Genomic DNA, 22,566 nt, shown 5'->3' with positions numbered 1-22,566 from the left:
ATAAGAATGAAGGTGATTAGTAAAATTGTTTGTCTTCACAATTTCTAAGACAAAATACCACTCCTCTCCTCTGTTCATATTAATTTGATTATTATTTGCGGTTGAAATAAAACATACAATTTTTCCAAAGTTTGGCAAGCCAGTCTCCTTATCTATATTAATTGCAATCAAATGTCCTTGCTTATATTCAACACTTCCTGCATGTAATGTTTTTGCAATAGCAATTTCTTCACATGACTTAAAACACAGTGTGTTATGTATAGCATTATAAAAAGGAAGCAAATTTGTAGATTCAATACTATATTTTACCACTGTAATAATTTTGCGAATGTGTTTGTTAGAGAGTTGTGACTCCAAAGCCTGCTGCTGATTTCTATGTGCTAGAGTGTGACAAATATTGGTAAAATTGCATACAGTATGAGCACACCTTTTGAAAAATGAATTTTTTAATTCGTATGTCATACAACTCATGCCAACAAGTGGAGCGGACTTTGTTATAATGTTGGGCAAATGGACAAGAAAATGATGCTTTGGACGTAACCTTACTTCATTGTTGCAGTATAACTTGCTAAACATAGATAAATGATCACTAATAACATGCTTCATATAAACAATCATTTCATGTGTAAAACATGGTGCAAAAATCAAATCAATTAAATGAGACAAGTGAAGCAGAAATTTCCAGTTTTTATTCTTTAGAGGGACAATTTTTCCAACAGCCATTGGTAAATACTTGAGCAGAGCCCACCATTGTACTGCTTTCATAGAGGGTGCAAGTACATGCCCTGGTTCTTGTATTTTGAAAATTTCTGCAGGTTTATGAGTCTTTTCAATAGTTATTTTTCCCCATAGTAAACAAATAGCTTTATTAATATCTGATAGAGTTAGGCACTTATCTAATATGACTAAACCATAAAGTATACAACCTAATTCTGCAAGCACAACTCCTTCCAAGAGAGTATGCATAATATCTATACACCAATTATCTGTCACATGATAACCTTTTATTTTATTGAGTGGGCATTCAGCCTTTACACCTCTGTAGTGATTTTTCAATTTAGAATTGTTCTTATTGCTTGCCCTACTTGCTACTAAATTAATCAGATCTGTTTTGTAGCTATGCACAGTTCGCATCTGAAACAGTTCATCTTCAAATTTATTTTGAACATCAGTTTTTGTTGCATAGCAAATTGTACAAAAATGACTGCCGGAGAAAGACTCATGAAATCCAAGCAAGCCATTAAGAGCCAAATTATCACAAGTAACTTGGCAAAGACTTGCATAAATTGTATAACTACCTAAAACTGGAAATACTCCTTGTAATTCAAGAGTGCTTAACTCCAGTATCTCATCAACAAATTTGCTTAAAATTGGTCCATGACCATAAATTGACATAACATGAGTGTAACCTATTGCTAACAAGTGCACATTGCCAAAACAAAAGTTAAATGCGCGTGGAAGATTTTTTATAGTATAATAAAAAACACCAATGTTATGAACAGAGCCTTGACTTCTCAACGGATTGGTTACACCAAAACCATCATAAAACAATTGGATCATTAGGGAAATTTTGGAGACATCACTAAAGAGGTAATGTTCTTTAAAACCACTTCCGTCTGAGAAGTCTGTTAATACACCAGGTCTACACTTTTTCTTGAGAATTGCTTTTACATAAGCCTCATTCTGTAATAAATTAAATAAAGTTTTTTTGATAGAAACATATTAGAACTGATCATATACAAACTTGCTATGTCCACAATGAGACTCTAGTCGTGGCATATAACAAATACCTTCAGGTTGAACCATTAGAGGATGCCCTCGAAATAAGAATCAATGCGATAACGTGTTGATAAAAAATCAAGAGGATTATTGCATAGTTCCAATTTGGGTTGCATTTCTTGTAAAATTTGGTCAATAACTGCACAATCAATACCAGCTAATAATAAACTTTTATTAAATTCTTCTTTAAAATAAAATGAGAGTGATCCAGCCATATTATATATGACTGGACAATTGTCGGTATGATACCATAAGGTATGCTACTATTTGCACGAAGTTGTGTTACAAGTGATGTTCCTTCAGCTTTAACATCCTGCAAAAAATCTAAATTATTTACAGACGAAACAATATCTAGATTAGGAGATGAATCTTGTATATGATTAATAGAAGGAGAGTAATTATCAAATACAAATAAACTTTCTGGTGTTTCTTTTATTAACGCAGCTGCTTCACTAACTCTCACTGTATTTATTTGGTGATACGAATTTAAATGTCTAATAAAATTAAACAAAACTGAAAACGAACTTTTGCACTTATCCTGACGACAACATATTGGTATAGATAATTGTTGGTTGTCTTTATGTCGTTGCAAATAAACCTTTAACACAGAAATATTATTATAATCATTATTGCAAAGATAACATATAAACATTCTTAACATATGCAAATTTCTTTAAAATAACTATTACTTTTGTAACTCAATAAATGCTTGAAATGGCGGCTTAAATTATATCACGCGTTTCTTGCGCATTATTTTGCTCCACATTAATGTGCAATGCTATAGTTTTTGTTTTCTTGTCACTTTTTACACTCGACTAGCTTTTTATGAAATAATAACTCCACAAAATTGTGCAAATTACGGCCTCTACACTTAGTGTGGAATTTTATGTCCACACTTTCCGCGAGAGTGTACACTCTACACACATCTATATCTTTTTTGTGTATTCTTTATTTCCTTCAAAAGCTGATTTAATTTTGAACATTTTATTTCTTCCATAACTTTACAGTCGTCCGTGAAATTTGTATTAAAAGTGTTTTAAAAAAAAAAATTAGTCACACTTCTTTTTTTTTTCTTTTTTATCAAACTCTTCTTCATCAGAAATATATTCACTTAAAACTAAATGAAGTGTTGAAGTTAATTCAGCTGTAATCCTTATTTCTTGACTTCTATATATTTGGCATCTCTTTTATAAGTGTGATCTACTGTTACTTTTAAACCTTGTTTTGCTCATATTTTCTGGTTTTCTTCCAACAGCATTCTACATCTAGCATTAACATCTAGCATTAACAACTACAGCTTGAAATATATTATGAATTTCTTAGTTTCATTGGATTTTTCTTTAAAAGTTGGGTAATAATAAAGGTAAAAAGTTGGGTAATTTCTTTCAAAGTATCAAGAAGCTAGCTGCAAAGTGCAACACAAAGAACAACAAAGCACATGAGCTTAATGTCGGTAGACAATCATAAAACTTTAATTAACAGTAATTTTTTAATTACAGTTTAATTAAAATAAAATAAAAGTTTTTATATAAAAAAATAACTTCACAGTATATAGAAATTTTATTTACAAAAGTTACTTAAACTTTGATATTCTAAAATATAACAGAGCGGAGCTAGCTCAGAGCCAGCTCCACCTGCAAATATTTCAGCTCCAGTTCTGGCTCACCTCACCAAGTATATTGTAATAAACATATATTAGTATAGTTTGGTTATAAAAAGCTTTTTTATGTTATGTTGCCTTTTTTGCAATTTTCTAATCACATTAGTATAAGTTGTTGTTGATAATGTTTCTTTTTTTGCATTTTTGGTTTTATGGGGTAACTTAAGATTTCAATTTAAGTTCATATTTGTTTCTAATCTTAATGATCTTTCTGATTGGAAAGCTTCTTAGAAGATACTACTAGAGCACAAAAAAAAAGATATATATCTTATTCTTGATGGAAAATATATCAATAAAGATATATAAAAATATCTCAAAGAATTTTTATAATTTGGTTTGCAGTAAATTTAGTTAGCATTAGATTTGCTTTGCAGTAAATTTGGTTTGCATTAGATTTGCTTTGCAGTAAATTTGGTTTGCTGTAAATTTGGTTTGAATTAAATTTGATTTGCAGCAAGTTTGGTTTGCAGTAAATTTGATTTGCTGTAAATTTGGTTTGCAGGAGATTTGACAAGGAGTAGAGATTTGGTTTGCTATTAATTTGAATAATAAGCAGATTTGAATTAACAGTTAAACAAATTCAAAAAAAACTTTAGTTTTTGTTAAACATTAGTTTAATTGATGTTTAGTTTCACATTTTGTTATTGGAAGTCAAATTTTGTATTTTAAATTATAGTGTATATTAATGCTTAGTTTCCTGATTAAAATTTTACTTTATAAACCGTCTAACCTTTAAAGAGTCTAGGATCTAATAAACATTTATTATACTTTTTGTAGTACTTATATATATTACTTATTAATTATTCTTTTAAAAGGAAGACGACGAGCCTGCTGTTAAGAAACAAGTAAATGTTAAGAAGCAACAAACCAAAAGTTCAAAGAGTAAGAAAAGTGAAGCTACTACTAATGATGAATATACAGACCTATCTGTTTCATGGCCAATGAACAGAATGAGTTAGTTTTTACTTATTTTACTTTTTTTTAATACAATTCAGAACAAATTTTGATTATAGCTATATATATTTTTTTTATATATGTGTTTTTTTTTGTTTTTTTTTTATAATTATTATAATTTAAAAGATCAGAAAATACGGTTTCTCTCATTACTAATAATTTTTGCTTTTGAATTTTTTGCTGGATTATAGATACCAGCATCATTAACTTGTTACAATAATTTTCAACTGCTACAATTTAAATGAAAATGTAACATTTAATGAACTGGTCATACAATCTATAATCCAGAAAAAGTCTGAAATAAAAAGCTATTAGTATTAAGAGAAACTATATTTTCTTATGTTTTAAATAATAGTATAATTTTACACTAGATGACATCCTGTCGTCGTCCTAAACAATGACAAAAGATCAAAAGAATACTAAATAACGATCCTCTTGTTTTCAGTCCAATTAAAACCATTCAGGCTTCTGAGTAATCTAGTTTCAGGCTTCTGAGTAATCTAGTTTTAACTCTTTAAAGTTATTTTATTAAAGAATTGTTACTCAAACTTGAAATTTATTGTTTAACAGTTAGAGTTAAATTACACTTTGTATTTCAACATGTAAGTCCTTGCCACAAAGATGAGATCATTAAATTTCTTTAATTAACTAGCAGGGAGTGTGGGGAGGGGGAACTTCGTACTCATTTTTAAAAGAATCATGACAACAGTTTTAAATGGTTTTCATATCAATGTCGCTTGTTGGGCTAGAGTCGGCGTCGAACGGACCTCTGTGTTCTGAGCCAGAGCTCTACTGCGCAACGGCTGCTCATTTTTGAAATTATTGAAATCACGAAATGAGCTAGATAGATAGATATATTTTCATATATATATAAATATATATATATATAATATACATATAGATATATATTTGTTTTTTTATAGCGGGGATAAGTTCTTTACAAGATGAAGGACATACCCATGTATTTCAAGAGTGTTCAAATAGTTTGAATAAAGGTGTAAAAACGTGTTCATGCGGATTGACAATATCAGGCGATAAGGTTGATGATCTCTAATACTAGTTATAATCTACAATCGGAGACTTCAAAGAGGCGTCAAAAGTGCAATATGGCAGATAACATAAATTAGTACTTAAAAATCAAAATAACGATTTGATCAACAAATGGTTGTCACTTGTGTCAAAATCATTTTGAGTTGTGCGTATGAAAGTTTTGACGTATGCTGGAAAATTTTTAAAGGCGTATGCTGGAGAACTTAGTTCTATAAGGACGTATGAGGGAGAACTATAAAGGACGTTTAGTTAAAAGTGCTAACAATAGTGTATATTTGTTTAGGCTTTTTATGTTATTTTTGTTAATATTTTTTTAGTTAGGTTGTAATAAAATGTATATATATATACTGCTCAGACGTCTTAACACAATAACTTAAAAAACATTATTTGCCTGCAACTGATTTACAAGGGTGTTGTAGAATTTTTCCTCAACTACAAGGGTGTTGTAGGATTTCTCCTCAACCCAAGAGTGGTGTAAAATTTTTCCTCAACCACAAGGGTGTTGTATAATTTCTTCTCTACTTATAATTCAATAAATCTGAATTTAAAAAGTTTGTATTTCATTATTTAATTTCAGAATTTATTTTTTAAAATTTAAACATTTAACAATAAAATGCCAATAGGACGGGTAAATAAAGTAAAGCAATTGCTTTTACTTAGCGTTGTTAGAGTAATTGTTCAGCTTTACGTGGATAAAAATTTGAGCAAAATTGCTCAAATTTTATTCACGTAATGTAAACCAATTTACTATACAAACGCTAAGTAATTGCTCAACTTTACGTGAATAGAAATTTAACCAAAATTGCTGAAGTTTTTATTCATGTAAAGCTGACCAGTTACTGAGTAAAAACAATTGCTTTTTTTTATTCACCCGGCCTAATAAGTCAGTTGTACTGTGTCTTGGTTTGGTATTTCTACATGGAACTAAAAACCCCAAAAATACTTCTTCTTAACGTCATGTAGCAAATTAAATCATTTATTACCAAACATTTCTAAATAATCTGGACAATAGAATGCGCAGTTTTTGTTAATTACTACATAGCTAATAACTTATACATAAATAATATTGAGTTATTAGTTATTTCAGACAAAAAAATAACTACTTCATACCTAGTAATACACGGTTAAAAAAGATAACAAGAATTCGAAAACGTTTAATGAAAATTTTTTAATTTAAATTATTTTAAGGTGGTACACCACCAAATATTCAAAATTCTTTAAAAACTTGAATATAATAATTAACTTGATATTAATACAAAATATATAAATTGAGAATGCTTTTTTATACTTAACTTTATTTTGTCTCGCTTATTTTGCCTCGTTTATATAAAAAAAAAACCCGTCTTTTTGATGGGTCTATTCAAAACACAATATCTTGAAATACATTAATGCATAACCTATGAAGTTTTTTGCACATATTCTAGACATGTAAACTAAGGTATTGACATAGGGATTTTTAGATTATTTGGCTACATCAACAACTATTGCAGTTCTTCTATAGAACAATAAAAAAAATTTTTTAGGCCTAAAAACTAATAAATAAAGAGATGGGAAAATATTTTTTGAATTTTGAAATGTCATTCCTTACAACATAGTATAATAAACATTTCCTGAAAATTTGAAGTGATTTGCTTTACTGAAAATTTGAAGTGATTTGCTTTACTACTTCACAAGATACCATGTTTTTAATAACACCGTGTTTCACAAAAATCAAAAACAGAGAAAAACGCAAAAGAAGATTTGATGACAAAAAAAGTAAACTATAAAGTATGAAAAACTTATAAAATCCAGCAGAATAAGCTTGGCATGGTTCTAATTGAGCTTCCTTATCATTAAACCCTTTTTTTTGGTGGCGCAACTTATATCGTTGGGATTTTGCAGTAAGTGAAGACTTGATTGTACATTTTTTAATTCAGCATTTATCACGGTTAATCAATCCGATATGAGTAAAACGTCCAATACGTATTCACAAATTTTTTTAAAACATCAATAATTCCATGGTTACCTTCATTAAAATTAATAATTGCAGAATTTACTGACATTTCAATAATATTTCTATTTACAAAAATATGTTTGGGGCATCGTTTCCAGATTATAGCATTTAATGCTTCATCATTGTTTTGTGTAAGACCGTGTAGGCACTTTTTAAGTAGTTCTTCATTGCTAAAGTCTTTGAATACAGGGACAAGAATACTTTTTATTGCTAATGGCAAGCTTAGCTTGGGTTTATATTATATGGTCACGTTGCCATTTACAACAGCTGGCAATAGTTCGTGGGCAAAATTGATGACGTATACTCATGTCTTTAATATCAGAGTTGTGAAAAAGTACAGCCCATTCAGCCTTTTTCATTTGATATATATTACCTAAATTTTGTCTAATAGCCATTCCAAAATAATTTTGTAAAAGGTTAAGTGCTTTATCGGTTAACCTCCCTTTTCCTGCTACTGGTTTTCATCACACAACTTTTTTCCACGTAGACGTTGACGCAGTGCGCGACCACGACTTCCTATCTTTTTTTGGATGTGCCCAATACATTCTGCTTTTTTGATTTCTATATCTTTGTATGGACATGAAGCTAATACTGCAGAATATGATGAGGTATCACCATCACCCAAATAACTAGTATATTGTAAGTTATATTTTTCGACAGACCGATGGAGAATAGTAATTGCACCTGCACCTTCCATAGCACCAGATGATCTTTGATGATTAGCAAGACATTTATGGTTGGCTTTCCAATCCTCATATTCTAGAGTTCCTTTTTTGTTTTTCCAAAGAATACATCCTTTACAATGTTTTGACAACACAACAGCATCTATAAATTTGCCTGTTAAAGTTGATATGGCTGTGACAAAACCATTAAATGATGAGTGACCTCTTTTTTGCCACGTTCCGTCAACTGAAACCTGACATTGAATTGTATCATCATGTGAAGCATTATTATTAATCAAGTTTCTAGTTTCTAATGCTGCTTTGTTAGTAACCTGTTGAGCAACAGTTTCATAAGCATTGTATAATTTTTGTTAATTTTAACATATGCATTGTAGGTAATTGAAGGAATGTTCATTAGTTGGTGGTATAGTTTCATTGGTTCATAAACTTCACCTATTTCTCTAAATGCTAATACAGAAAGAACATTTATTTCATAGCTATCTCTTCCTACAGAATTATTAAAAAGATTTGAAATAGTTCTGGAAGTTTGAAATGAATGACACCAATCACAGGAAGTACAGCAAAGCTCCAAAGTCAAACTAAGTCCCATTCTTTTATTAGGGCGGTTTTGTATAAAAATTGAAGAAAAGCAACTCGGACATTTCATAACTTCGAGAATCATTATAAACAAGTTCTGGATTTTTCCTTGTAATAATTTTTTTTTGCACTGACTATTGTTATAAAAGAATTTGGCTCTTGTGGTATAACTGTGCTCTGGCATTGAATTTTTTGTGCTTTGTCGTAACGATTAATGCCTTGGTTGTTAAGGCCGTTGCTATGGAACTTTTTTTTAAAAAGTTACTTTTTCTCAATATCAAAAAAAAATTTGCCAACTAGCTTTATATATTATTAATCTACAATAAATTGTCTATCAAATAAGCTAAATATCAAAAATTTAATTTTTTTAAAGATTTTGAGAAAATATTTAGTGTTGTACCACCTTAACTAACTGTTTAAAGTTTTGTTTAAAAGAATTGTGTCCTTTTCGAAATGACGCGTTAAGTTTTGTTTATCAAAACAAATGTTACCACCAAAGCATAAAAATTTAAAACTGAATTTCTCACAATTATGAAATAATAATTACTGAAAATACCTAAATAATCTTTTATGAAAATTAACTTTTAAAAAGTTATGTTGCCGACAAAAAACTCTTATTTAAAATTTTTGACGAAATCAGCTGATTATTCGTTTAAAAATTTAACGATCGTTTTCACGTTTGAGAGATTTTAGAAATTATAAAGCAGTTTCTGCTTCTCTGCCTGCCGTTCCTTCATACCAATATAAATATCAATCTCCTCTTTAATTTTTGGTAGAGCCAACCAAAAATAATAATACAACTGCCTTAATCTCCGACACTCTAGCATAATCTCTTTTTAGAAATCATAACTTCGCACAGAAAAATCTAATATCTTTTTCAGTATCATTTCAATAATGTTGCTAGCAAAATAGGCTTTAGTAATGCGCTTCTTTCAACTGATACATTCAAAGCAATTCAGTTTATCAGAATTTGCTCCGTGGGTGTTCCTCTACCATTATAATAATGCTATTTTTGTTGATGTTCAACAGTATTCATAATTTCGTGCAATCTGATTGACCTCTGTTATTTGTAAAGTAACGGAAAGTATAGTTAAGGACACAAAAATAAATTATTTAATAAAAAATAAACTAATGTTACCAGATTAACACGAATTCGTTAAATTGAAAATATTGTCTAACGAACCTTTATGAGGCTTGAGATACAATAACAGAAGCAAAAAATTGAAAATATCTTTTAAACAGTATAAAAAATATGTTTTTTTTTTTTTTTTTAAATTTTCGCTTACATTAAAATGTCACAGTACAGTTATATGCCGTATATATGGTGTTACAATTAAAAAAATTCCAACATCAGCCTAATTAAAATAAGAAAAATACTCTATAAATATAAACATATATACATTTACACATGTATAGATGTGCACATATATAAACTGCTAACAATTAAACATAAGCTAGGATCTGAAAGAAGATCACAAGATCTTATCGTCAGAACCTTATAAAATACAAGCAAGCAAAACAAAGACAAGTATAACATACAATAAAATAAAGTAAAAATTAAAATAAAAAAGTAATAAAATTCAAGTTAAATAACAGTTTTCAAAATATTAGAAGTATCTAAATTTATTATCAAGTGAAAAAATACATTTTTTTAGATTGAGCTTGAAAAGATAAAAGGAAGTTGGTTGATTGAAATTCCGCAGGATGATATTATTCCGTAGGTGGGGTCTACGAGAAGCAATGCAAAATTGATTAAATTTTGTGTGACAAAACGGCTCATTTAAAAAATTTATGTTTCTCATATCGTATTTGTTGTTAGGTTTGAGTTTAAAAATATTATTAAAAGCAGTAGGGGATAAATTATTTCTCCATAAATATACAAAACATAAAACTTTTAAAACATTGAGTTCAAATAAACTTAATAATCTCATTTCAGTAACAGTAGGTTTTGTATGTGTAAAACGATCAGCACAGTTAATTATGCAGATCGCATGTTTTTGACGACGATAAAGAAGTTTTAACTTAATATTTAAAGTTAGCTTATTACATTTAAACTAATTTGTTATATGTTTTAATTCTTTATTCATAGTGGTAAAGAGTTCATAAATATTACTGCTTGAGAAGAATAGATTGGTATCATCTGCGTACATGATACTTATAAGATTAGAAGCTTTATTCAAATCATTTATATATATCAAAAAAAGTAGAGGTCCGAGGATTGAACCTTGCGGAACACCACATGCAATATCAAGATAATTATTTTGATAACCGTCGTTACTAATTACATATTGTTTTCTTTTTGTTAAGTTGCTTCTAAACCATTTTAAAGCAGTACCTTTAATTCCATAATATTTAAGTTTTTGTTGTAAAATACAATGATCTACTGTGTCGAAAGCTTTTGATAGGTCAATGAAGATACCTAACAAGTACTGCAATTTCTCAAAAGATTTTGAGATTTCATGCACAAACTAGATTGTTGCATGCTCTGTAGAGTTACCTTTTTCAAAGACGAGTTGTTTGTTATATAGTAAGTTATTTTTGTTGAAATGTTTGTATTTTTAAAATACCGAAAGAACAGAGATGGAACGATAGTTGTTAATATTTGATCTGTCACCCTCGTTAAAGATAGGAGTAACTTTAGCAACTTTTAATTGGTCTGGGAATATTCCTTGATTAATAGAAGCTTTAAAAACTTTAAAAAAAAAAATGTTATAATATACCGAAACAGTCTAAAATCACATTTCCATTAATTTCATCTGCTCCTATTGCTTTGTTTCTTTTCAAAGAATTCAAAGCTACATCAAATTCCTCAAAAGATAATTCTGAGGTTAACTCATCAGAACAAATGCAATTATCCATAGGTACGAGAAATTCATTAAAGGAAGCCATCTTATTTGGAATCTTATTTGATAGGGAAGGACCTATCCCAATAAAAAATTTATTAAATTCATGGGATATGGCTCTTGGATCATATAAACTTATGTTATCAACTTTAATCATCTGCGGCAGAACCCAGTGGGCACAGTACGTTTTTAAAACGTTCTTTGGACGTTTTTATTAGGTTTAAACCTTGTAAAAACGTCTATTAAACGTTTTAAAAACGTTTTAAAAACGTACCGTGCCCACTGGGAAATCCTAGGCATGGTTTTTGTTTTCCAGTAATTTCTTTCATAATTTGCCATGTGCGTTTTTATATTTATTAATTAGTTCTGAGTAGTAATTTATTTTTAGGCTTTTACGTTTTTTTTCAAATAGATACCTTTTTGAATATCTTTATTAAAAATGTCTGGTGTAGTGATATTATCTATTAGGGTAGCCGAGTTTATTGTTACCCTAGTAGGGCGATTAATTAATGGTATAGATCCTGTTTCAAAAATTGTGTCATAAAAATTTTTAACTTTATGGTCATCGTTATAAAGAAAACAATTCATATTAGAGTCCCTAATTACAAAACTTTTTTTTTTCTGCGTCACTTATTTTCACGATACGTTGTAAAAACATGCTTAGGTTTTCGCTCGCGCCGTCATGTGGTCGATAACAACAGTTTAGAATAATATTTTTGGTTTATTCAAGTAAAAGTTCAATTGTTAAAACTTTTTTATAGCCATCGGAGACGCTTAAATCATTTCTCATATTATAAAAGATATTTTCATAAATTAGCAGTCCACTTCCCCGTTAATTCGTTTTTCTTTCTTGTAAGATAATTTTAAAATAAGGAATATTAAAATTATTGTCAAAATCGTTTAATGTAACTCATGTTTCAGTTAAACAAACGATACCAAAAAGATTTTTTGTTTTTTCTAAAAAATCTAAAAGTTTTTTCAAATTCCGATTTAAACTTCTTATATTGAGGTGGAGAATTCTAATTCGATTTGAACTTTTTTAAATTGCATTCTAAAAAAGAAAACCTTCTAATTCTTTAGGATAAAAATAAGCACAATCCGTCAATGTATCGCCAAAAAAAATTATTATCTGGATCTATGTTTTCATCGGAGAAAAAGCGGTTTCCTTCGAAAAAATTAAAAGTAATGAATTCAAAATCATTCAATAAAGCCATGGTTGTTAAAATTAGGTTTCGTAAGGTTTCTTTTTAAGAATACGTAATTCGATTATTTGTTTAGAGCGTTTTTAAAAATATTATTTTTAAAAGAAATCATTTTATCGCATCGAACCGAAACATTCTCGCCGTTTAAACATCGTTCTTTCACTTCCGCAAGCAATTCTCTTCTGATTGCAACCGTTTCGTAAGAAAAATCTTCGTTTTCATAAATGCTTGTTTTTCTGAGACGAGTTGATTCTTTTAAATTTTAGCTTTGTCTTTGTATTGTTGAAGTTTTAAAATTATTAACCTCGGACGTCCAACTTTTTTTGGCCCAGTACGATGTGCACGTTCAATTTCAATGGTTTTTAAACCCAGTTTTTGTAGAAAAAATGAATGAATCTTTTCTTCGGTTGCTTCCCAAGATTCGACTTCGTCGTCACATATTCTATCAATTCTTAAATTAACTCTTCGCGATCTATCTTCGAGGTTACGGATTTTGTCGTTTAAAAATTCATTATTCTTTCTTTCTCTAATTGTTTGTTATCGATTTTGTTAAATAAATGTTTGTTGTTATTTTCAATCTTTTTATTAATTACGTGTTCGTTGAAGTTTAAACTTTCTTTTATCTCTTCAAGTTCTTTTTCAATTTTTTTAATTTTATTTGCGTTTGCAATGATATTTGTCTCAAACTTATCCAATCTTTCGTTGAGTATTTTTGTGTTTGCACTAACAATAGCAATTACAGTTTTTTTTTGGTTTTTAAATATATCTTCAGATTCCTTTTTAAAATCATCCAGCATTTCTTTCATCATTTTTTTTATTTCTTGGAGTGTTACCGCCGTGCTTATTATTGATAAGATCTTTTTAGTTAGTGGATTCGAAGGTTTTTTCAATATTTCTATGTTATCTTTAAAATTATTTGACTTTATTTCACTCCGTAGATCATACAATCCTACTTAAAAAGAAGAAAAACATGGGATAGCACTTAAACAGGCTCAAAAGTTTTTTTCTGAAGAGACAACAGTCCTTAACTGCTTATGAAAAAACCCGTTCAAAATTATTTAAAATTAAACTCGGGTCTATTTAAGAAAATCTGATAAATTCTTTTTTTGCAAAAAGTTGATAAAACTTTTCTTTTCTTTCTGAAAAATGAAAAGAAAAGTTTTTTGAAAACTTTTCTTTTTGAAAAAATTTTATGTAAAATTTTAAGTTCAGACAAATAAATAAATACCTGTATTCCAACACTTTAATATTTCAGGTTTAAAAAAGGAAAAATTACATTGTTATTTATATTGAGAAAACCAGAAAATCTTTGCCGATTATTTACATTTCTAACCCCCTCCCTCCCCTCCTTTCTATTTTTATTACTGAATAAGATAGAAAATTTTATGCTTATCAAAATTCACATAAAAAGACAGACCTCATAATAAAAAAGTTCTGTAATTTTATGCGTTGAAAGTGTTGAAAAGTGGTGAAAAAGTACACCAAAAACATTAATACTTCATGTTTTAAAAAAGATGGCAAATATTAGGTAAACATTACGCGGTAGCATTATGATACTAACATTTAAAAAAATGTATTACCTGGTTTTTATTCTGATCTATTTTTTTATTTCTTTCTATTACATTAAATATTTTTTTAAATCGTTCGCAGATTTAAAAAAAAACTCTAATTGCAAAAATGTTGCTTTGTTTTAAAATTATATACTTATGTCTTATTTAAAATTTTATTCAAAACTGAGTTGTTATTCAATTCAGAATCGCGGACCATTTTTGTGGAAAAGCATCTCAAATATTGTTGCTGAAAAGAATACTTCACTTAACCAGTTTAAAATCAAATCTAAGCGGTGTTAATCGCACACAAATCTAGTTCGATGTGTTTCTTTTAAAATAGCTCAATAAAATGAAATCATTTGAAACACAATATCAACTTAAAAACTAAACTTAAGTTAACCTTAAATCTAACTACCCTGTAAATTTAAAGACTAAATGAAATATTTAATAACATTAATCATTATCATTAATCGCATTTTTATTTAGTTCTTTCTTTTTCATCCTTTTTTTGTTTGTTCGTTTGTTTTTTGCTTTGTCTAATTTATTTATGGTATTATGGTGTTAAGACGATCTTATTTTTATGTTAATATTTTTGTAAACACCAATACATATTTACAAAATATTAGTAATATAAAAAATAAATTTTTTAAATATTTGAACAAATTAAAAGAATAATTTTCCCACCTTACCCAAAAAGCCTTTTTTTCAATAAACAGTCTCTGATCCTGAGAAACGGCAACTAATAAAAATTTTGGGATTTAAATGTTTTTTGTCCAAAAAACATTTAAATCCCAAAATCTCCTATGCGCATGCACAAATCCTAATAATACTATAGTGAAAAATGAAATGTTCAATCAAGATGGTTCTATGTAATTCTTTGCACTTTATGATAAAATGCTCTAAAGATAAAAGATAAAAATTATCTAACGTTTTTTTAAACTAAGCTTTAAGTAAAAAAGAACTTTTAAAAATTTAAATTTTAACTCATATATAGTATACTCTATATGTTTTTCTAGTATATTTTGTAAGTTTTCCGCATTCTTCTTATTAAAAAATTTGTTTGACGTTTTTTTTGTTTTTTTTTTCACGTAACTTAAAAGTGAATCATTGAAAACTTAATTGCTGAAAACCTTAAAATTCCTTTTTTATTTGTAAAATAAGTTTTGTATGTTCATCTAAATTAAATTTCTCCTGGTTACAGGTTACAGGAAAATTGTCAATAAATTCACTTTCGTCTTCCTCTCTTGCCAGATTTTTACAGTTTTGTTATATATATATATATACATATATATATATATATATATATATATATATATATATATATATATATATATATATATATATATATATATATATATATATATATATATATATATATATATATATATATATATATATATATATATATATATATATATATATAACGTCTGTTCACAAAAAATCCGGATTTCAAATGTACACAAATTGCTCTAAATTTCGAATTATCGATTCGAAATTTTTAAATTTAATCGGTCAACAACAACAGTTTCATTTTGTGGCAAAATTGAGTTTAAATAATTAATTCAAATAAACATGGAGCATCTAAAAGAGAATGATGTTAGAAATGTGATTGGAAATTTTTATAAACAAAACATAAACAGTGGAAAGAAATTGACAGTGGATCATTTTAAGAAAATGGGAATCGCTAAATCTACAATTTATGACATAATTATAAGGTCTGAAAATAATTTGCCAATGAATAGAAAAATCGGTTGCGGCAGAAAACCTTTTAAAATTACACCAGAAAAGAGAGAGTCCATGACTGCAAGAGCAGAAGAGAGAATCGGGATTTCGCAAAGAAAATTGGCACTAAAATATAAGATAAGCGTTTCATACGTAAATAGATTATTAAGTATGCATGGACTAAAGTATACCAAAAGAAAAAATGCACCAAAAACAACAGAAAAGCAAGAAATTAAACAAAAGAAAAACTTATTAAAACTTTCAAAAACTTTATTCAAGCCATCAAATGAGTTTGAAATCATCATGGACGATAAATCTTATTTCTGTGTAAATGGTGCAAATTGTTCACAAAACTCTGGCTACTATACAAAGGATAGTTCTCAAACTGATCCTAACATTAAATTCAACTTCAAAAAAAAGTTTGACGAGAAAGTTCTCGTTTGGATTGCAATCAGTCGTTTTGGTCATTCATCGCCTTATTTTGCTGTAAAAAACTGTGCACTGGATGCAAAAACTTATTCTAAAGAATGTATTACAAAAAGACTTCTTCCATTTATAAATTCCAAGCATTAAAACATGAAAATTTTATTTTGGCCTGACGGAGCGAGATGTCATTATGCAAAACACACATTAGAAACTTACAACACTTTAGGTATTAACTTTGTCGACGCTAAAGATAACCCCCCAAATGTACCGCAGTTAAGGCCAATTGAAAATTTTTGGGCACATTTAAAAGCAAAAGTTTATGGAAATGGATTTACTGCGAAAAATCTTGACCACCTTAAGAATAGAATTCGATTAAAGTTGGAAGAGTTTGATCCAGACTACTTTTTCAACCTAATGGATTCAGTCAAAACTGAAGTTCGAAAAGCCGCTGATTTAGGACCACTTTCGGTTATAAAATAGTTAACAATGTCCAGTCACTCATTTTAGTTAAAATTTTTGTCAAAAATCGATTAATTTTGTATTCAATTAAGAACAATTTTTCATTCCGGATTTTTTGTGAACAGACGTTATATATATATATATATATATATATATATATATATATATATATATATATATATATATATATATATATATATATTAGTAGTAGAAAATCACTTAACAAAAATTTTTCCATTTTTTTTGTTAAGTGATTTTCTACTACTAATATAATTGATCTGTTCTTTTAAGAACATTGAGCACTCTATTGTGTAGAATACTTTTTAAAGTTGTTTAAATATATATATATATATATATATATATAAATATATATATATATATATATATATATATATATATATATATATATATATATATATATATATATATACAGTGCTTTTTTTCTAAAAGAAAAGGACCCGAAACTCTCCTGTATTTTTCTTTATATTTCAAAAATGAGACAGAAATTAGTAATTTAGTTTATAAATAATTTTATATGTATAGCTAATGGTAGGCTCCCCCGTACATCATACCCATAAAGACGGGAACAAATATAAGAAACCGTTTTCCAATAAAAGAAGCTTTTTTTCAAATAATGACAGATGTTTTTATTTTTGAATTGGGGGTGAGTGGGGGAGGGGTCAGTCACTGTATATAAAATGCAAACTTTACAAAACTATAAACTTTTATAACAAATCCCATAGTTTTTCGTTGGACATATCCTCTCGTCTCCTTTCCTTGCTCTTAGTGTCAACTGCTGAATGCCTTCCGCTAAGTAATCACGAATCAACGTACTTTGAAGGATCGAAGCTTGTTAGCGGTGGTCCCACTAATTTAATGAATAACAACGTTGAAACTGTTTTTGCCATTAATGAAGCCCTTGTTGGTGTGATGATCAGATTCATCTGTGAAAACCCTCGTTCGCATTCACTCGTTCGCATTCACTTGAGGAAATGGGAATAGTATGTAGTGTACCAAATGAACTAAATTTTCAGGATATGTTTTTTCTGCCAGGTATTCTGGGAATTCACGAATCATATCTCTTTCATGTAACTGTAGTCTTAACGACAGATTTCTGATTTTAGTTTCTCCAAATGTTACTTGGTTGTTTATGTTATCAGGCCAATGATTTTGATCTAAGATGCGAGCCCACTGAGCTAATTCAACATCTTTGTCAGCAAGCAACCTTTTTTCAATTGACTCTTTTGGTTTTATATAAAAGGCGTGAGGATTAATAGCTGAATTGTTTTTGGAATTTTTATTGTGAAGTAAAACTCCATGAAAACGGAGATTCTGTGCTGAAACTAAAGCAAATTTGTTATAGGGACCACCATTATTTCTTCTTTCTTCGAATACTTGAACAACAGCTTTAATTTTTTGATTTGCTTTGCATAGATCAATATTGCGCTCTTGTAGGTCCAAACTCAATTCCGATAATTCTTGGAGAGCATCACACATTAATCCTAGATCCATTAAAAACTCTGTTGATGTAATTTTTTTTTTTAAACCTGCATTTTTCGTTTTTGTCCCTTGTAGGATCAACCATCGCTTCCTCAAAATGTTTCACAAGCGCTTTATATATTTCCCATACTGCAAAAACAGAACGGAAACTAGATGACACCCAACATGTATTTAAAATTCGTCCAATTTTCTGCAGCTGAATATTAAGTAATTCTGCGCATGAACGTAACTCTCTGCTATTTTTTGGGGAAGCATGATACACGACGTAAAGCTTATCAAGTATTGATTTGAATCTGTTAATACTTGAGATCTCCCTAATATTATCGCCTACTGATAGTTCCAGTCTATGATTAGCACAATGCCAAACTATAACAAAAGGAAAGTTTTCAGTGATTTATTTAAAAACGCCACTTTTGCATCCTAACATCTCTGCTGCGCCATCACATGCTACAGAAACTAAATAATTTTTCGAATATTCATCTTTCATCCCAGAAGAATGAAGACATTCAAGTAAAGCAACAAATAGTCCTTTAGCCGTAACACTTTCAAGCTCCACTAAATCCAAAAATAAATTGATTGGTAAATTCATTCCGCTGCCTTTTACACAGCACCGAATGTACACTATCAGTGTTGATTTTTAGCTTATAGTGGTTGATTCATCAATAATTATCGAAATCTTACTCTTTGACTTTATGACTTCTGCAATAATTTTTTTCCTCATTTCGTTACCTATATGATTGACAATATTAATGCATGCGTTTGTAGAATGAAGAATACGACCCATTTCAACTCCATTAATTTCTTGAAGATCAATTTCCATTTCAAAATTATTAAAAGACTGATTTCCTTTAGCAACTTTATATGCAGTTCGAAAAATGTTTGCTGTTGAAATTTTCTCACGCGTTAAAGATTTTAAAATATTGTTTGACAGAGTCTCTTTTTTAGCTTCTTCTACCATCTTTAATGCAGCTTGATGTCCTACAGATTCTATGTGATCAAATTTTTTCTTACGTAACGAATTTAACTGTTGCTTTCTATTTTCACCATAATAAAACTTTCTATTCCTTTACTTCGATGAGTTTGTTTGTTTACATACGTACATGAATTGCCTTCAATGTCTTCCAGTATTGGCTTTACAAAAGTGATTATTACTAAGTACATGATTTCCACGAGTACCAGAAACAGAAAAAAGTTATTTTCTACTTTTTAGTCGATTGAATAGAAAGCTATTTTTAAAAAGTTTTTTTTATTTATTTTATTTTCTACTTTTTAGTCTTGATAAAATTGAATTATTACACTTATTGATTATGATTAATATTCAATAAAAATTTATTTTGAATTCTGTATATAATAATTAACAAAAATATTTGGAGCATATTTTTTTTTATTATTAATTTAAATGTTGGTTGGGTCTTCTTCTCGGTTGATGTATTTGTTCTTTTTTGGACGGATTTTTATTTGTCTAAAATTAACAAGTGGAATATTTGTAAAATTTTTAATTAAATTTATATTGATACTTAACACTTTTTGATGCCCTCTCGGTTTCCGATATTTTTTTCGGAGTTCCAGATCTAACCAACGGGGAGGTGGGGCATCGTAAATCTAAAATACTTATTAAATTAAATGTAACAAATATAGCTATTGTTAGTCGGCAAAAGATTATTTGTAAAATTTCAGGGCTGTACGATCAAAAGAATTGCTTCAAAAAGCGCTGTGAAGTTTTGGCCTCCACAAAAAAAAATGCGGACTCGTCAGTGAGTGAAAAAAAAGATATTCAGCTGCCTACCGTGCAGTTGTGTTATTAACCTTCTGGCACACAGTATTGGGTAGTTAAGAACTAAAAGGTGCATAAATTGTATTATAAACAATATTAAACAAATAATTTGTAGTAAAACTAAAATTAAAAGAAAGTAAATAAATGAAAAATAAACAAAATATGAATAAAATTATTTCAGTTTTTCAAACTTAAAATAATATCCGAAAGTTGTTTGGAAGTTGTAAACTCGGATAACTACTTGCTCCTTACTTGTTTTTTACTAATGTTAAATAAATTAATTCTTAATTAAAAAAACTGAAAACTTTTATCTTCTTTAATGACATTTATTTTTCTTTAAAAAAGCAAGATATTAATAATATATGTATAATATTATTATGCAAACTTATTGTTAAGAGTATATTTAGTTAAACAATATATAATTTAGAAATTTACGTAAATATGTAATATTGCCTTTTTTTTAAAAATTATTGTTATGTAAAACCGAAAATTATATTTATATTTGAGGCATGTACATTTAAAAATATTTATATATTTGAATGACGTGAAAGTTCGTAACAAAATCTGGCTTCAAAAAATTTGCCGTGACTCTATCCAGTTATATTTTGAGATCTGTAAGCGCAACACGCTTTTGTTTTACTAAGTAAACGCGTTCTAAATTTTACATTCTAAAATAATAGCAATAAAAAAATAAAACAATAGATTTTGAGACGACTTTAATGCTTTAATGTCTTTGAAATACGCAAATTTTTCAAATGAATAGTTATATACTTCGGTATTTTGAAACAGAAACTTTAAAAAAGTGAACTTGAAGCTTATAAAAATAATTTTACGGTAATTCAGATAAATATAAGAAGCATAAACAAAAACTTAAACATTTCCTAATTGATTGCAATTATTTATTCAGTATGATTTGCCTAACAGAAACTTGGTGTTCTGATGAATCAATCCAAAATAACTCTAACTTTCAAATTTCCAATTATAAATCTTCTGAAAGGAAAGCATACAAAAAAAGAGGAGGGATCGTAACTTATGTTATAAAATGTTCTAATTATCTAGAAGAAATTTTTCTCAAAATCAATAAAGAGCAATAATAGTTGTTCTGTATCGGGGACTTAAACATAGATTGTTTAAAATACAAAGAGTATCTGATTACTAAATCATTTTTTGATTACATGTTTCAACATTGTATTTAACCAATTATAATTAAACCCACACGGGTAACCTTAAATTCTATTTCTGCTATAGATAACATACTAAGAAACTTATTTCTAGATACCTCCTTAAAAGCAGGAATAATAAAAATTAATATAACAGATTATTTTCCAATTTACTTTACAATAAAACATGATACAAAAATAAATAATAACTCGATAAAAAAAAATTTTTTAATAAAAATAAATTCTATTTAATGTTTTAAAGACACACTATCGGCAATAGATTGGGTTAAAGTGTATCAAGAATGTAACACCAACTCTGCATATAATAATTTCATTTTTCTAAAACACCATAATAATCATTTTCCAATCAAAGAAAAAGAAGTCAAAGTAAAACATTTGAGCTGTCCATGGATCATCAGCGGAATCAAAAAATCTTCAAAAACAAAACAAAAACTATATATTAAATATTTGAAAAACAGAAATTAAGATAACCTACTTATAAACAGAAATGAAGATATCTACTCATAAACAATATAAAAATCTTTTCGAAAAAATCAGAAAAGCATTCTAAAAAGATTTATTATTCAAAATTACTTCAAAAAACAAATGGAGATCATGAAAGAAATAATCAAGAAAGAAGACCAAAGAAATATGGAACACCATGAAAGAAATAATCGGAAAAAAATAAAAATAAAAACAAACAGCTTACCAGAAAGAATTATTATAAATGAAACAGAACACAACGATAAGAACTCTATTGCCGAACAATTCAACAATTTCTTCGCAAATATTAACCCTAACGTGACGTCTAAAATCCAAACCCCAAATAATTCCTTTGAAAGTTATTTTACTGATCTAAATAGCGAACTAACTTTCAACGGATTAAGCTATTAAGAACTCGAAAATGCAAAAAACCATTTAAAAATCAACAAAGCACCAGGAGTTGATGAAATTTGTAGCAATATAGTAATGAGTATCTTTCCGATAATAAAGAAACCCCTCTTTGAAATATTTAAATCTTCAATTACAACAGGAACCGTCCCAGAGAAATTAAAAATTGCAAAAATTGTACCAATATATAAAACTGGAGAACCATACTTACTTAACAATTATAGATCATAATTGTTCCTGTATTCTCAAAACTCCTTGAGATTCTTCCTGTATTCTCAAGGAGTTTTGAGAAATGGAAGAAGAATCTCAATTCTTCCTGTATTCTCAAAACTCCTCGAACGGAT

At 28.4% G+C, this 22,566-nt stretch overlaps 1 protein-coding gene across 1 annotated transcript in view; it reads left to right on the top strand.

Annotated features, from left to right (window-relative positions):
* Positions 1–5,790, top strand: part of LOC100208477 (DNA repair protein complementing XP-C cells homolog) — a 73,733-nt gene extending 67,943 nt beyond the window's left edge. The window contains exons 20-21 of the mRNA XM_065818247.1: positions 4,255–4,393; positions 5,317–5,790. Of these exons, the coding sequence (XP_065674319.1) occupies positions 4,255–4,393; positions 5,317–5,447 (270 nt within the window). The 3' untranslated portion in view covers positions 5,448–5,790. The remainder of the gene's footprint in view (positions 1–4,254; positions 4,394–5,316) is intronic.
* The last annotated feature ends 16,776 nt before the right edge of the window (positions 5,791–22,566 follow it).

Source organism: Hydra vulgaris, chromosome 14 (genome assembly GCF_038396675.1).
Source record: "Hydra vulgaris chromosome 14, alternate assembly HydraT2T_AEP".
NCBI classification, from domain to species: domain Eukaryota; kingdom Metazoa; phylum Cnidaria; class Hydrozoa; order Anthoathecata; family Hydridae; genus Hydra; species Hydra vulgaris.
The sequence above is the reverse complement of the archived record's forward strand: the minus strand, read 5'-3'. Positions and strand labels throughout refer to the sequence as shown.